We start from the raw sequence: 17,326 nt of genomic DNA on the forward strand, positions 1-17,326 counted from the left end.
GGTGTGGTTAAGGTCTGGTCCAGAGGAGATTGTAAACTTATGTGCCGCGGATCAAACTGATCTGATTTAATAAATAAATCTCCTTTTTCGCAAAAAAAAAGTTGCTACAGCAATCTCAAAGGAAGATGTTGGATACTCTTGCTCAGGAAAAAAAAAGGCAATCTTCTATTTAGTCATGTTTCGATTTTTCAAGTGGTCTTCAGTCGTAAGTTTGTTACTCCCTCCCGTTTCTAAATATAAGGCTTTTTTGATTAAAAATAAATATAAGGCTTTTTACAGATTTCAATATGTAGTGTGTATATAGACGTATTTTAGAGGTAGATTCACTCATTTTGCTCCGTACGTAGTCCATATTAAAATCTCTAAAAAACCTTATATTTAGAAACGGAGGGAGTATTAGCTAAAAAGCTAGAGGAAAATGTGTATCCTGGGGGAACACACAGTTTTCAGACAACATGAATATAAACATGTTGGACCACTCTAAGGGTCACTGTAAAGTTAAAAAAATGAGAATCACTCCAAAGTTAAGTACAGATAGCTAGTTGAATAATCCTATACAGAGAGCTAGTTGAATACTGACCCTTGCTATCAAGCTGGCATCAAAGTAGAAAAGGAATTACTAGTAGCAGACAAAGCAGAAAAAGAACTAGAGCCATCAAAATTCAATGTGGTAACAAATCTCTGGGTTTGGGGGATAGGATGAGAAGCTATCAAAGAAGAATTTAAGTAGTACTCCCTCCGTTCCAAAATAGATTAACTCAACTTTGTACTAACTTTAGTATAAAGTTGGGTCATCTATTTTGGAACGAAGGGAGTAGTACATATTTCTTCGCATAAAAAAATGCAGAAAACTTTGGCGCATTGACGCCCATAAAAGATTGGTGATTCTCACTAGCACGAAATGAAGGAAAAGAAGTAAAGAGCTGTCAAAAATCAATGTAGTAACAAATCTCTGGGGATTGGGGACAGGAGTGGAGTTATCCATGAATGTGCATCATAACTAGCCACGTGTTCTTACTTGAGGAAAATTTGTCTTTCGATAAGCCGTGCCACAACAGAAGACAGTTGCAGGTGACTGGCCATGAGCAGTTCCCCATGCCAAGTGTTATTTTCTACTAATTTACACATTACGAGCTACTCAGATTGATAGTAGGAGAACCACAAAGTTCTCCACTAAAGGTTTTGGAGGGTACGATGCATCCCGTGGCACTTGTCATGTCACTCTGCTTCATCTGAGAACATGCCTGGTGACCTGGTGATTATTTCATTAGCCTCAGGTAATGATGAATCCTTCGCATCAGCCGCATAGAGTATCTTCCTTATCCCTTTGGTCATCTGTCAAGAAAAAAAATTGATGTTTTAACAGTCAAACCCAAAATAATACAAAGCAGGAATCGTAATAGCAATATACAAAACTTCCAATAACAAAGTTGTTACAACTGGAATGAACCAAGTTATTCATGCCCAAAGGTTCAGACCAGTATTTGGTGTGAAGAGCAAACCAGATAATAGTCATGCAAACATGGACATGAAACAACGATACCATGTCAATGTTGTTCTAAATTATTTGGTTGTTGCCTAAGCTGTGAGAAATATTCTAAAGATCAGTATGATAGAGAACTATCATTGGTACTGTCATGAAAGTGCCAATGAATAGTGCAATACAAGGGACTAATGTTGACACAATGTGGCATTGATTAGGAATTAAACACACCACATCGACTTGGGGGTCCCTCAGAAGCTTCTTTGTCAACATAACTGAAATTCAGACACTAATGCCCTTGAATGCAGATGAGTACAATAAAATTAAAAAATGCAGAGCTCTAAGATTTCCAAAAGATGTTTGTTTACCGGTAGATGCTCCAACTCAGGTCTTTGACATAATATCTCGATGTCACGCAGCTTTGAGAAGTAGAAATCTCTTTCTTTCTCAGTGTTGTCCACAGCAACCTTCAGATCTGCAATCTGCAATCCAGTAGAGATAGTAACATCACCAACTAGATGAATTTACCATCCTCAATAATACAACTTGCCCAGATTTATAGCTGCCAAAGGTGAACTCTACAAATTTCACCGGTATAGTGATCAGAAGCTAGAATGGGGTTTTACGGCTATATATAAAATAACTTTAAAACAATATACTTTGGAACAAAACTGGAGTGACATACTCATATAACAGTCTGCAGTATAGATACCTGGGTTTTTCCACAGTATAAGATACTATAAAAATGAAACAGCACCTTAAGTTACACACTGCTTACCTTCTCAGATAATTGTTGAATCTGCTCCATGTAATGCTCTTCATTAACAGCATTACAGACTTTTCCAACTGGAGAAGCTGCATAATTGAGTTAGCATAGAGTCATTTAAGTATTTAACGAAGTCGCACAAAGCCTCTATGCTATTCCACATAAAAAATTAGCATATAAACTGATAACTGATGAACAGCTTCACTTAATGCCTTTGCGTTTTATCAAGGAACATCACCAATTTATTAAGAATAGCATGGAACTGATCTTGCATATACTACTAAAAAAGAAAGAAAAACATATACTAAAAGAAAGATTTTTGACAAGTACCAAGATCAGTATTAGAATTCAGGGCACCTCCATCTGCTGAGTTAGCACTAGATAATCTGTTGGCTTGAAGTGATTTGGATGACTTGTTGGGACCCTTGTGGGTGCGCTCTTTGCAACCCTTGGACCTCCTTTCTACAGGATTGTAGTTTCTAAAACAAGAAAATAGTCTTGTCAGTTCAATAGTTACTGACAAATTGCAGTTCCTTTGCATTTAACATAACCATGGCACATACTCATTCATGATTCCACCATTTACAGAATCACAATATCTTTTCAGCCATTGCAGAAACTCCAAGTTGTCCAATGGCCGCCCTTTAACAAGTTTGTTGACCTCAATATTCTGCAGAAGCATCCATCCACTAATTAGCACAACAATGAACTTTTTATGCTATGGATTACCTCATAGTAATAAGAATAGAAGCTGAAGGACCGAGATGAAGCTGCCTTAGCTCAGTTTGCTAAAACACAGGCCATAAAATCGGCAAAACATTCAGAAAGCACAACTCTAAACTTTATATTGTGCAGAATCAGAACATAAACAGAACAGTACAAGTTGAATATATATACTTCTTCTGACATGCGACACTAACCATTAAGACAATAACCACCACCAGACTATCAAGGCCTTCCCTGATATCAAGTGTCAAGTGCTGAACACAGACAGTCACACAACACCAAACTTTGCCTTGTGATGCGTCATCACACGCCTACTTCACCCAACCAAACTTTGAAAATTAGCTTTCAATGCACATAAACACAGGTCGTAATCTCAACCACATCCCTCCTCACTGTGCACAACAATGAGCATAACTTGAGTACTGCACAGCAAATTTAGCAAGTCATCGAATCATCTTGCGGCTATACCACATGCTGACAACAATTACAGATATCTGTTCCAGACTGAATCTCGACACACCGCATATATAAACCGAATTACCGAACAGATATCTGTCACCTTGCCTTCACTCATTGACAAAATGCATTACAAATAAATCGATGGATCAAGAGGGCCGGGAAATAGCCAAGCCGGGAGAATCACCCGTACCTTGCCTATCCGCAGCTTGTTGAAGACATCCTGGAGAATCTTGTAGTTCTGGATCATGTCGTACTCCGTCTTGGCATCGAAATTCACCTGCAAAACACCCCCAAAATAATAAGCATCCGCGGCCATCTAAGATTCTAAGCCAAGCCCGCCTAAGCGCAACGCTCCGAAACAGATCAGCCGGGGCAGGACGCATCCTAACCTTGTGCATCGGCACCGACCCAGGGTGAACCATGTCCAGCAGCTGGCACTGCACCGCCCCCGACGCCGCCTGCATCGACACAGAACACAAGAACAAAGCACCCCCAAATCAGCACCGCCGAAATCCGAACCGAGCCGCGCCGCAGCACCCACGAACTCCCCCCCTCCAGCACAGCGCGGCCAGCCTAGCACGCGGGGAACGCGGGGACCAGAATGGGGGATCGGAAGCAAGCGTGGGCGACTGGACTGACCTCCTCGACCTTGTTGAGGGAGAGCTGCAGCGTGGCATTGACCCAGCTGAGGATCTCGCCCCGCCCCACGAAGTAGGCCTTGTCCATCAGCCCGAAGCTCGCCGCCGCCGCCATCCCCTCCTTCCCTCCCTCCGGCGATCCCTCCCTCTCCCTCTCCCCCGCGGCGCCGCTGGACTGGACTGGGCTGGGTGCGGGGGGAGAAAAGCCTGTGACGGAACAACTTTTCGAAACGCCTCCACGCGGAACGGCGAGCGCAGCAAAAACAAAAACAAAACGCCACGCACACGCACAGCTATCCTAAGGCTGGTCGTAGTGGGAAGTATATGTTACTAGTCTATGTTACTATCTTCATAGTGGATAGTGTCATAGGTGTGGTAACATAGTTGCCTTCATTTATTACTTTGTAGACTCATTATGCATTGGAAACCGCTATGTGATGGTAACATATTATGTTACTCTATTTGCCTCTCTTCTCATTAACTACTTGCCACATCATCATTTTTGCTTATGTGGCATCTATGTTACTACCTATGTTACTCCCAATATGACCAGCCTAAGCTATGCTAGCCAGGCGTCCGGTCACCGCCCGTAGCGTCACCGCCGGCCCGGTAACACATTTATCGCGTGCTTAATTTGAAACGGCATGGAGGGTAAGGCTGGTCATAGTGGGGGTAACATAGGTAGTAACATAGATGCCACATAAGCAAAAATGATGATGTGGCAAGTAGTTAATGAGGAGAGAGGCAAATAGAGTAACATAATATGTTACCATCATATAGTGGTTTCCAATGCATAATGAGTCTACAAAGTAATAAATGAAGGCAACTATGTTACCACACCTATGACACTATCCACTATGAAGATAATAACATAGACTAATAACATATGTATGTTACTAGTCTAAGTTACTTCCCACTATGACCAGCCTAACGCTGGAGGTGGGCGGTGGGCGGTGATGGGACACAGAAAAAACGTCTCCAAATGGCGGCCTGGGGCCCGGCCGCCTTTACTGGCTCCCGTCCGTCTGCCCCGGCGCCCGCATCGACGCGCGCCGACAGGTGGGTCCGCGCGCGTGGGGCCCTCTCTGGGTTTGCTCGGGGCCCAGGCCGACGGGCTCTGTGGGGCTCGCGTTTGTGGGCGTGAATGCGGGTCAATTCTCGCGCGGCTTGCATTCATGCCGGTGGGCCGCGCTGTCGACCGTGTTATATCTGGAGGCCCGCGTTAGTGGAGTGGGCATGGACCGGGTGGACGGAGTACCGACCGACTGGGCCGGGGTTCTGCCTCGTCGCGTACACAAGGCCCTTAGGGATTCTTTCTTTCAATTCTCGTAGAAATTTTGATGAAGGATTGAAATCCTTAGAAAAAATCACTTTGGTTTCTTTTTCTGAAAAGCGTAAGGCATATAGTGTTCTCATGCCGCCGTAGCTGCCTCCATCGGCAAAATTTGGTCCCCTCACCTTCGGCTGCCATCTTGGCACTGAGAGGTGGGTGATCTCGGATCTTCAACACATCTATGTCCTTAGTCGATGTCTAGTGATCATCATAGTTTCGTGAGAATAAATTTCCTATTGTTGTTTGGGTGGTGCCATGAGATTAGAGAGTTTTTTGTCCTCGTAGATCCGTTTTGAAAGCTGATGAGTTTATGTTGATGGGTCAAGTTTTTTTGTTGGTCTGATTCTTTGTGTAGGTGAAATTTTTCATCGACGTCATGGTGAAGATATGATTCGATAGCCTGCATTTCTAGAGGATCATCTCTGACCCAAGTACGTTCATCGATTAAGGCTTCCCATCTTTTTCGATGGGCGACTCAATGCGCTTTCAGAAGCCATTATTATTAATGTTTGTGCGGATAAAAGAGTGACAACATTGTTGCTCCAGTCTAATTACAGACTCTTTATCAAAGTCTTTGGTGTATTTTTTCGAGCATATATTGATGCCACCAAGAAGGTGTTTTCAAGAGATTTCATTGTAATTCTTAGTTATAGGAGTTACTTTGTAATTTTTTTGGATCTTAGGTCAAATTCAGTGTACCATTGTTATGTCCATGAATAAAATTACAGGTGTTTTAAAAAAAGTCATTTACAAACACACTTTACAGATAAACAACATTACATTGCATTACAATCCTTGGGAAATTTTCTTAGTTGGTCACTGGATTTGTAGAATTGAAGTATAGTATGAGATTTGTCCATAAGAAATCCTTTGTAAGACAACTTTTCTTGCACTCCACCCCTGCCCTTGTCTTGCATCCGCATCATCCTCGGCTGACGTCGTCGTTGTACCTCTTCGGCCGCCACCCAGGCATCCTCGAACGTCTGCAGCCCCCACCCATGTGCCTGATTGCTTGGACTATGGCGCCGTCCACCCAAGATCCCTCCGCAGCCAGCTACCCTTTGTCACCCCTGTCGACGTCGTCCATGTCAAACACCACACTCAACACGTGTTTGGTCAAATACATTGCTCTTTTTTGTTGAACTGTTTGATGTTTCCAGAGTAATTCATGGCGGGTTACACGGTGATTGATGATGAGTTGTTACGCGATGTGTGGTTGGTCGTATCGACGGACTTTGTAGGCATGAGGCAAACGGGCTCGACCTTTTGGAACTGTGTGCATGTTTTGTTTCATGAGCAAAAGCACGGCACACCCAATGATATGCACGGCATCCATGAGCGCAATATAAAGTCACTAATGCATCAATTGTACACCATCTCCAACTTCGTTATGAAGGTTTGACATACCATTCACCGACTAGAGACAATGTGGCCATTGGGTTCGTCAACCTTGGAAATCATAAGTTTTTCTTTCAATCGCCCTACATGTTGGTCAATTCATTCATTCATCCAATGTTGGTCTACACATTGTATAGCCCGCACACGTTGTCCTACACTACTACATGCGCAGGTCATTCACACACATACATTATTGGATGCAACTGTTAGGTTGATCTCTCCACCGATGGACCCAACGGCTCATTGGGCCCTTGACCCACACCCTGATCGGGGGCGTCCAGCCCAAGCAAGGCTGATGGGCCCCTGTCGTGCAGTGCTATAAAGAAGAGGTGGGGACCAGGGGCACGGGGTACGAGGTTCGTCGCCACCACTGTTCCCCACTCCTAACCCTAATCCGATCCAGAGGGAGGCAGTGAAGCGACAGGAAGCGCCACCAGCCCCTCCACCGCCGCCACTCACGCACTCACCACTCTCTGCCATCACCGGCCACCTCACCATGGCCGGCACCGGGAGCTTCTCCACTACAGGAGAAGGTAGCCACTCTTTCTCCTCTCATCTCTTTGTGATCCTCTCCTCCCAGATTAGTACAGATGCATAAACAGTGTATATACAGATTGATCTATGCCGTATTCCTAATCCTACACGATCTATAGAACATAACAGCAACTTGAGGGGCAATATATGCTGGAAGACCTATATCGATTCTGCCTTGATGATCTTTGAATCTAGGTCGATGAATTATGTAAACTTGTTGGACATCCGTAATCTCAAGTGTGATATTTATGTTTGGATTATGTTGTACTAGGGATATTTGGTTGCTATTTGCTACAGTTATTTTGAGTGTTGAGGATTTAGAAAAGAAAAGAAACAGGAGTGAACATTATTGAGGAGACATGGTTGGATGGCCAGCTTCTGCATTCTCGATAAAGATACCCTGGACTGTTACGTGTAGATTGTATTGTTCCTAGACTGCAACGAGATGTGGGCAACACTTTTCATTTTGCCCCGCGTAGACAGTAGATTGTTAAGAGCATCTCTAACCGCCGCGCTATATACGCACCGCGCTGAAAAAGTAGTGCTTTTAGCGCGCGCCACCGTTTCGGGCGCTCCAGCGGACACACAAAAAACGCGCGCTCGGCATATGTAACTCAGCGCGCGGGCGGAAACGCCATCGCGCGCCGTTTATTTGCTGCGCCCGCTCCCGTACGCTGGACTCTCGAGCGCTCGCGCGCAACTCCATCTACCCATCCAGCTGCGCCGCCGCCGCCGCCCGCGCCACCCCATTTTTCCAGCGACCGTTCCGGCGCTTCCCCGGTCTCTCCCCACGCGGCCGCAGCTTCCTCCCTCTCTCTCTAGTCAGCGCCACCAATATCTTGATTTCCACATTGCTTAGGCGGCGGCTAGAAAAAGATGTGGAGAGAGCTTTTGAGATTTTGCAAGCCCAATTTGCTATTGTGAGAGGACCGACTAGATTTTGGGATCAGAAGATGCTTTGGTACATAATGCACGCTTGTGTGATAATGCACAACACGATCATCGAGAATGAACGTGGCCAAGATCTACACTACTCTCACTATGAGCTCTTGGGACATCCCGTGCGAGTGCGGCGGAGGGCTGAAAGAGCGGCCCGTTTTGTTGCCTCCTATCATGTCATTCGAGGTCCGGCAGCGCATAATGAACTCAAAAAGGATCTCATTGAGGAGTGGTATGCTTGAAATGGCCGCCAAAGAGCATCATGACTTGTGCGTTTGATGTTGTATTGTTGAACTATTTGTTGTATTTCATGAAAGATACTATTTGTTTGAGTTGTAATAATAAATCGAACTATTTATTTTAAACTTGGTTGAATGATGTTCGTGATTTAAATTATATGTCATGTTTTTATTTTATGGATGTGTTGTGTCCAAAATGCAACAGATGTGATGCGCCGGTTGCTCGCGCATGCTGTATTTTAACGCGGTTGTTGGAGCCAGCGCTGCGCCGCGTCAAACCTGGCGATGGGCGCATCACAAACCAGATTTTAGTGCGCGGCGCGTTGTGTGCGCCTATGGGAGATGCTCCAAGTGAACTAGATGGATCTCGTGGACTGTATTTTACTGCTCCTAGTACATTTTTATCTGATTCTGAATTGGGTGCTCATGCGAACAAGTGATAAACACAACACAACGAAACACTATGCGACGCAAGTACCCGTGCCTGCCTCGCACGCATCTATGCAGCCATTGAAGGCCTGATATTTGCTCGATGCCTCTGAAGTTAATGACGCTCGGGTAAAGCGATTGTTAAACAACCTAGGCTGTTGCAGTTGCAGTTGCTGTTGCATAGCACTGCACTGCGTACCTGCATTTGCATTCATAACCTGTCCTTGAGACTCGCAGTTGTATCGTCGTCTCATCGCCTGCCTGTTTGGGGTGGCCTCTGCCTCCGCCGCTGCTCCGCAACAGTCTCCGCGGTACGGACCAAAGCCGTGCTTAATGGCGGTACGTCACATGGACGATAAAGATGCGCAGGCAGACCGCAGAGTGACAAGATCTCGCAGGGCGCAGCAGTACAGGCGCCATGCTTGTCGTCGCCGAGATGAATGCATGCACATGTTTTTCTTCCGCGATCGATCTCTGCCTGCTCTTTTCCGTAGTTTTTCTCCTCTCTCTCTCAACGTCTGATTCTATCCTTAACGCAACGTGCATGCGCCTGTGCGGCGATCATGGTTCTTTCAGTTTCAGTTAGTTGCCAGCGATAATCCTGAATGACCATGTTCTTCTTCCGCCGTTCAGAGATTCAGAAATGCAGTGCTACATGTATGCATCGACTCTGCATTCAGCACCTTTACACGCACGCACACGCACAGACCTTACATAGTAGACGCTGTTCCTGATTTCCATATCCTGTAGGGCATGTCACGCACGCTTGACAGCGAGCATGCACGAGCAGTGGATCCATTCCGTGTGATCCGCAGGCAACAGTCCGCGGACCGAGACGGAGAACAGTGAGCAGCACAGCCGCTGCCGTTGCACGGTCTCGCTCACCGACAGGGGTTAGTGAGCTTAACCAGCTGATAATGAAGCTCGCCATGGCTGCTGGGCGGCCACGAGATGGGAATCTCTGGGGGCGCCGATCCAACAGTGGCACCACCGTACGTGCAGAGACGGCACAGGAGAAAGACTGGAGAGCGAGCTGTGGATCCTGACCTGAATCCGAGGACGGACGCACGGACAGGAGGCGCAGGGACAGGGACGCGTCAAGTCCAACAGCGCCGTCAATCATTCGCTCATGGTTCACTGTCTACTCTACTCTACGCCACTGTCTCCACCTCTCAGTCTCGTCGCTCTGTCTGTCTGTCGATGGAAAGAAGGAGAGAGAGGGCGGAAAGGCACAATCATGCAGGTGGTGCCCCGCGCCCCTCACCGTTGTGCCGAGCACGGAACAGCCCCGGCAGATCGGACGCGCCCGACGTGCCTGGCCCGAACCGTCCCGTGCACGCACGCACAGTGAAAACCCTATATCGCCACGCACGCGCTGCTAATGTGCTATTCCCTCCGTTCGGAATTACTTGTCGCAGAAATGGATGTATCATGTAGTTCTAGATATATGCTGGGGTCCAAAGAGAGCACGCTACGCCATGCTTTGCGGTGATGTGATCCGTGAACCGTCGTATCCGCTTGGGACGCATGCATGCATGAATCCGTTCGACACGACATTTTACTTCCCATTTTTTAACAGTTCTTCGTTGCAATGCAAAACGACATCGACATGTCTACCGTGTACTCAAATCACGGAGACGGTAATTCTGGAGCGATAATCTAGCGGATCAGCACAGATGGTAGTGGTACTAGTACAGTACAATGACGCTGTCGTGTCTCTTTCTAGGCGAGGAGATCATGGCGATTGCGATTAGCGAGTTGATTAATGGCGATGCTAAGGGTTAGCTAGCGGTGCCTAGTGGTGGGGGAGCGTGCGTGCGCTTAGGTTTAGCGCCGGTGTCACACAGCTCGGAGCCTTGTTTGCTTTCCCCTAACCTTTTCCGCTCGCTAAGCATCATATGCTGAGAGCCAGCCAGTGGTTGGAGCGTTGCATTAGTGCACTACAGTGCAGAGGCAGCTTCCTAAGCAGCTTCGCCCGGCCAGCTTAGCTATTAGTAGCTACAGTAGCCAACCTTAATCATGGACATGAATCGCAGGGACCAGCTTCGAAAGCATTATAGTTTAGCATTCAGGCCCGGCGAGGGAGGGATCATGCGTCCCACAGGCCCTAATCATGGATAGAATTGCTTGCTTTAAAGCTAGGCTACAAAAACAAAAGCATTCCACTACCCGCGCTAGCCTGCTGCTTGGTTAGAGCATGGTTAATAGTATAGCCAGCTGCTGGCTATAAGCCAGTGCCATGTCATCTACAACACATCTTATAGCCAACATGTATAATAGTAGATCAAAAGAGTGTACTATTTTTTCATTATGTGACCCACCTTTTATTCTCACAAAATGCCTAGGAGCACGTGATAGAGCTGGCTCTTCACGAAGAGCCCGCTTACCTTCTCTCTCCTCTTCTCTTTCCTCCAACTAAGCAAAAATATACTAGTTTATTCCATATAGCCTGCTGACTCATCTCTATTATACTTGCTTTTAGAGAAGATCGTAAGTACGTGGCCCGCTGTACACGTGAATAAACAAAAATGTCTCAACATTCCTCAACTTGCGCGGAAACCGTCCAAGGCATGCGTCCACACACCAGTGATCAATCCATGTGCCCAGCAGCGCAGGGCATTACAGTACAGCGCTCCAAAACACGCATCCTTTTCGCCGTAATCCCCAACAGCATCGACGAGCTGGAAGCTCGCGGCATGTGAGTTTATCTGAACCTGCCTCCTGAGTCCTGATCGATGCGCACGGCTTTGGAGCATGCGGAAACCGGACGCACGGGCGTCGGATTCCGCCGAGAGAAAACGCGGCACGGTCACCGTCACCGTCGTGGCGGTGAGCGCGGCGCATGCACGGGCGTTCGACTGCATCCCGCCGGTGCACGGCACGGCCGCTGTCGCATGCGTCGGCTCCGTGTGACGGCGGGGAGACAGGGCGTCGTGTGCCGGGCAGAGCGCACGCACACGAGCACGACATGCGCCAGTGACGCAGCCTTTTCTTTAGTCCCAGCTCCGCACTTTGGTGAGCTGAAAAGAGCCCAAAACTCGCCGGCTTTTCTCAGGCACATGTGTCTCACCCCGTAAAGCGAGTGGTACTAGTAGCTCGTAAACATGCGAGGCACTGACTGACTGACTGGCGATTGTACGCTGCTACTTGTCTGTTTAGTGCGTCAGTGGCACTAATCAAACCGTAGAAAACGTATTGTATTCACATGGTGAGTTGGAAATTCAGTGGAAGTGAAAACTGGCATCGCTCTGACGGGGCCAATCATGCCCGCAATCTGCCCATGCTACCAAAGCGATCCTCCAAGTACCTTCGTCTCGTCACAGGCGGCTATTGTTTACTCTAGTAGTACTACATTTCCTTTTCCTTTTATTTTGCTTGAAAGAACGTACTACCGTTCCTTTTTGCCTTCGATCGACTGGATGTGCAAATTAGAAACTTGGATTACAGGTCCAGACTCTTGGTACCAGAACACACTCGTAATTTCCAGTACATTTTTTTTTGCTTGATAGCACTGACAGTAAAAAAAATACGGTATCCTCGACAACAGTTTGTCCAGACACACCGGTCGGTCGTTCGCTGGGAGTACACTAGTAGTATTTGGAAGGCGGCAGCAGAAGATGCACGTCAACATCTAGGCCGACGGCAACCAAATCATATGCGCGACTCCACGGACGTGCGTCCATGAAGATATGCATGGGCGCATGGGCGGTCAAAGAAGATCGCTATCAAGCAGTAGGCCTGATGTTGTGTCAAGCTTTTGCTTTCGCAGATGTTTCAAAGATCCCCATTATCACGAAAGCGGCCGCTGCCTTATTTTGTCCCAACAGCTCGCGTAAGAATGTGCAAGTGCAGTGCTCAGGTAGATCATCAGTGGTAATCTAGCTAGGAGTAAATTATATATTCGGGAGACCAGCGACATGTGATGTTGTCTATTGCCAGCATATCCAGAGTTAGTTTGCTGTCCATGACTGTCAAAGTCTAGGTTCACATTTGATTTACGAAAGGCGCCGATTAATCTAGTGTAAAAGGCGCCTCTGCCCACGTGGTGCCAGCGTTATTTTAGCGCGCGTGCGTTTGTACTGGTGGTAGTGGAGCGTAACTTTCTTCTTTCGTCATCGTCAGCCACCATCATTATCTTTCTCTGGCAGGAAGCTCGGCTGTGACACTTAATTGCATCGCTAAAAACATCATTATCCCTAGCTGATCACCAGTAATAGGAAGCTCGTAAACATCATTAGTCCTGCATCTAATTGATCTTCCGCCTTTGCGGCCAAAGTTTAGGCCCCTGTAGTCGGGTGGCAGGATCATTTTAGAAGGATTGCCTTTTCTGCCAGTCTCTTACGAGATTGTTTGTGAACATCTTCAAGAGGAGCGTCACGTACCGTCCGTGGTGTCGGTCGGTAACCGCGTGATTTGATCGTGCATGATTTCCCCGACCGGGACGAGGCGGCCAAAAAAGACCATACAAACCGGCCGGGGCGTAGCATTGTTCACGGGATCTGCCCTGCCCCGAGCCGCACCACGCACGGTACCCACCCACGAGCCCAAAACGAGCCGCGAAGCGAAACGTGGGTGCCGGCCTCGTACTTGCATGCACCGCGGGCACGGACCACGCCGGCCGCCGGCCATTGGCCCATGCACGTCCCGCGTCCGTCCAGAGTCCAGACCCAGGGCATTGAACGGCGAGCGCTGTGGCCTCTTTTCCGGCGGTGGGACGGTCAAAGGGCTAGCGCCTGCCGTGCCGTCATAGGCGCGCAGCGCCGCAGAGCATCCGGTTGGAGGATGAGGTCAGGACAGGCGGCCTGGCCGCGGCCACGAGGAGCCGTGCAGGCGGTGGCAGGCGGCGTCGATGGGCGAAAGGCGACGGGAGACGTGGCGGGGGCGGGGCACATGACATGGGCAGCACGGGGCCCCTGGAGCCAGAGGAACCCGTCGCGCGCACGGACAGAGGTCGCTGCGTGCCGCACGACTCCCCCACTTTGTACCCGTCTCTCTCTGCGTGCTGGGCCATGCGTCTCCTCAGTGGCCCGCTGCTCTTTTATTTTACTGCTCAGTGATGCTCCCCGGGCAGGGCTGCTGGTGTGTGGTGCCGTGACCGGGAGGTGAGGCTACGGGCACAGGGCGCGTGAGGCTCGTTGGTCAACTCGGTGAAAGAAACGGACGGATGAGGGTTTGGTCGCTTGTTCCTTGACACGGCAAAAGCGCTCGTGTGGCTATACTCTCAACTTCAGTTTCGATTTTAGGTCATCTCTGTCTCATTTCCCCGTATCTCAATTCCCTATCTTATCTTATCTCTTATCTATTTTGTCTGCGGTGATGAGAAGCATCGCGGATGTTGCATAATCTGTCCATCGCGTGTGCAAAGTATCACAGACGATTTAATTGTAGGAACCGTGTGCGATGGTGGGAAACATCGCACACGTGTTCTTTAGGTGAAACCGTGTACAATGTGACTTGCTCTGTCTGCACAATAACAACATGTTGGTCAATCCGGTGAGCAGATGGATGAGGTTTTGGCCGATTGTTCTTTGCCACTGTTGGCGGCGGCACAGCACTTGCGGCTATCCTCGGCCTCGGTGTCGATTAGGTCATCTCTTGCTTGTCCTCGCATGCTAATTTCCTGTCCTATCTCTTATCGGCGACGACATTGGAGCCATAAGCTTTGTCTAAGCCCAGTCCTAGTGCATGTCACTCAAACAAAGTGTTAGTTCCAACTACAGCCAACCAACCCATTGTGTCTGTATACATAGTTAGAACCAGGGGCGATCGCAATCTTTGCTGCGTCGGAGGTTATTTTGTGTTGATCGGACATTTACAAAAGATGCATGCCCATCGTTTAGAAAAAAATTGATCATGTGTATGTTACAATTTCAAGCTTTCCCATTCAAAAATTGAATTGTTATCTCCATAGCCAATAAATAATTGCATTACAGGAAGTTTGACACACAGGTCAATAAAATTAAATGTCAATCATGTGGCTCCCTCCATCATGTTGTAGCATGCCATGTAGGCCATGTAAAAAATATACTCCCTCTCTTTCAGTTTACAGGGCGTGCACGTACTTCTAGGTCGTCAATTTGACCAACCTAATACAAGTCATATATTAAAAAAATATACCAATATAAACTTCAGATGTTCTATTTTCAAACGGTATAATTTTTGTGTTATATAGTTTATATTACGGTGATAAAATTGGCAACCTAGTTATACGCGCAGGACTTGTAAACTGAAATGGAGGAAGTATTACAATGTATAGCATAAAATAAAATTTCATTGCCATCACAAAGGTTATACTACGTCACATGCATATACCTTGCAAAAACAAGTATAATGTCCCTACTTATCTTTTCTTCTTCTAATTATCGTGGCTTCTACGGTTAAGTGGTCAAGTTTTGATTCATGCTTAACAATTAAGTGTGATTACTTTTTATTGCTAGTTTAACTTTCAGGGGTGTATGAAACACAGGTAAAAAATCTCGAGCCTCATACTAAACTTCATTAAACGCATGACCCCCGTGTAGATCAAATCTACAAGCCCTTTACTTCACAAGATTTTATCTTTCTTAACTAAAATGAAACCCAAAGAACCCGAAGCATGACTTTTCTTAGGCAACCAACATACTCAGGAGCAGCATAAAAAGACCTTGGAAAGCCAGACCATTGTAACAAAGTCTCACTATGTCATCATGATAAAAATGCAATTTAAAGGGAAGCTACAAAAACGTCATGTATAATATCCAATTAAACACTCACACAAAAAATGTGCAATGCCCTCACATCACCATGTGCTCTAGATCGTTCATGTATCTACTCATAGAAAGCATTGATGACACTGTTGAAGAACATAGCACAAAACAATTGGTTTACCGCACTAACATACACGTCATGATCATGTTGGGGAATGCAGTAATTTAAAAAAAATCCTACGATCACGCAAGATCTATCTATGTGATGCATAGCAACGAGAGGGGGAGTGTATCTTCATACCCTTGAAGATCGCTAAGCGGAAGCGTTTATCAACGCAGTTGATGTAGTCGTACACCTTCACGATCCGCCCCGATCAAGTACCGAGCGTACGGCACCTCCGCGTTCAGCACACGTTCAGCTCGATAACTGATACGTCTCCAACGTATCTACTTTTCCAAACACTTTTGCCCTTGTTTTGGACTCTAACTTGCATGATTTGAATGAAACTAACCTGGACTGACGCTGTTTTCAGCAGAACTGCCATGATGTTGTTTTATGTGTAGAAAATAAACGTTCTCGAAATGTCCTAGAAATCCACGGAGGCACTTTTCAGATTTAATAAGAATTTTTGGCGAAAGAATCAAGGTCAGGGGGCCCACGGGCTGTCCACGAGACAGGGGGCGCCCCCCAGGGCGCGCCCTCCTATCTCATGCCCCCCCCCCCGGACCTCCTCCGACCTCAACTCCAACTCCATATATACCGTCTCGGGGAGAAAAAAATCAAGGAGAAAGTTTCATCGTGTTTCACGACACGGAGCCGCCGCCAAGCCCTAATCTCTCTCGGGAGGGCTGATCTGGAGTCTGTTCGGGGCTCCGGAGAGGGGGATTCATCGCCGTCGTCATCATCAACCATCCTCCATCACCAATTTCATGATGCTCACCGCCGTGCGTGAGTAATTCCATCGTAGGCTTGCTGGACGGTGATGGGTTGGATGAGATTTACCATGTAATCAAGTTAGTTTTGTTAGGGTTTGATCCCTAGTATCCACTATGTTCTGAGATTGATGTTGCTATGACTTTGCTATGCTTAATGCTTGTCACTAGGGCCCGAGTGCCGTGATTTCAGATCTGAACCTATTATGTTTTCATGAATATATGTGTGTTCTTGATCCTATCTTGCAAGTCTATAGTCACCTATTATGTGTTATGATCCGACAACCCCGAAGTGACAATAATCGGGATACTTCTCGGTGATGACCATAGTTTGAGGAGTTCATGTATTCACTATGTGTTAATGCTTTGGCCCGGTTCTCTATTAAAAGGAGGCCTTAATATCCCTTAGTTTCCACTAGGACCCCGCTGCCACGGGAGGGTAGGACAAAAGATGTCATGCAAGTTCTTTTCCATAAGCACGTGTGACTATTTACGGAATACATGCCTACATTACATTGATGAATTGGAGCTAGTTCTATATCACCCTATGTTATAACTATTGCATGAGGAATCGCATCCGGCATAATTATCCATCACTGATCCATTGCCTACAAGCTTTTCACATATTGTTCTTCGCTTATTTACTTTTCTGTTGCTACTGTTACAACTACTACAAAAACCCCAAAACATTTACCTTTACTGTTGCTACTGTTACCATTACTATCATACCACTTTTGCTACTAAATACTTTCCTGCAGATACT

General features: G+C 46.9%; 1 protein-coding gene across 3 annotated transcripts; it reads right to left on the reverse strand.

The window, feature by feature from the left end:
* Positions 1–902: 902 nt before the first annotated feature.
* LOC123047167 (microtubule-associated protein RP/EB family member 1A) lies at positions 903–4,313 on the reverse strand. Of its 3 annotated transcripts, none has more exons than XM_044470663.1 (8): positions 4,074–4,313; positions 3,824–3,892; positions 3,625–3,711; positions 2,813–2,919; positions 2,607–2,728; positions 2,262–2,338; positions 1,852–1,965; positions 903–1,335 (listed from the first exon to the last, which is right to left on the reverse strand). In XM_044470663.1, the coding sequence occupies exons 1-8, from the start codon at positions 4,185–4,187 to the stop codon at positions 1,219–1,221; spliced, it is 807 nt and encodes a 268-aa protein (XP_044326598.1). In that variant the 5' UTR covers positions 4,188–4,313; the 3' UTR covers positions 903–1,218. The 3 variants fall into 3 exon arrangements, with proteins under 3 accessions (XP_044326598.1, XP_044326597.1, XP_044326599.1); XM_044470662.1 differs by having other exon boundaries at positions 2,580–2,728; positions 4,074–4,309; XM_044470664.1 differs by lacking the exon at positions 903–1,335 and adding an exon at positions 1,384–1,772 and having other exon boundaries at positions 2,580–2,728.
* Positions 4,314–17,326: the final 13,013 nt, after the last annotated feature.

This window comes from Triticum aestivum, chromosome 2B, assembly GCF_018294505.1.
Source record: "Triticum aestivum cultivar Chinese Spring chromosome 2B, IWGSC CS RefSeq v2.1, whole genome shotgun sequence".
NCBI lineage: Eukaryota > Viridiplantae > Streptophyta > Magnoliopsida > Poales > Poaceae > Triticum > Triticum aestivum.

Bases quoted from the DNA above. Each gene is read 5' to 3' on its own strand.
- LOC123047167 (XM_044470662.1), bottom strand. From the start codon at position 4,187: ATGGCGGCGGCGGCGAGCTTCGGGCTGATGGACAAGGCCTACTTCGTG. The intron at 3,893-4,073 runs GTCAGTCCAGTC...GTGTCGATGCAG, and splicing joins CCCTCAACAAGGTCGAGGAG to GCGGCGTCGGGGGCGGTGCA. The intron at 2,729-2,812 runs GTATGTGCCATG...TTCTTGTTTTAG, and splicing joins AATGGTGGAATCATGAATGA to AAACTACAATCCTGTAGAAA.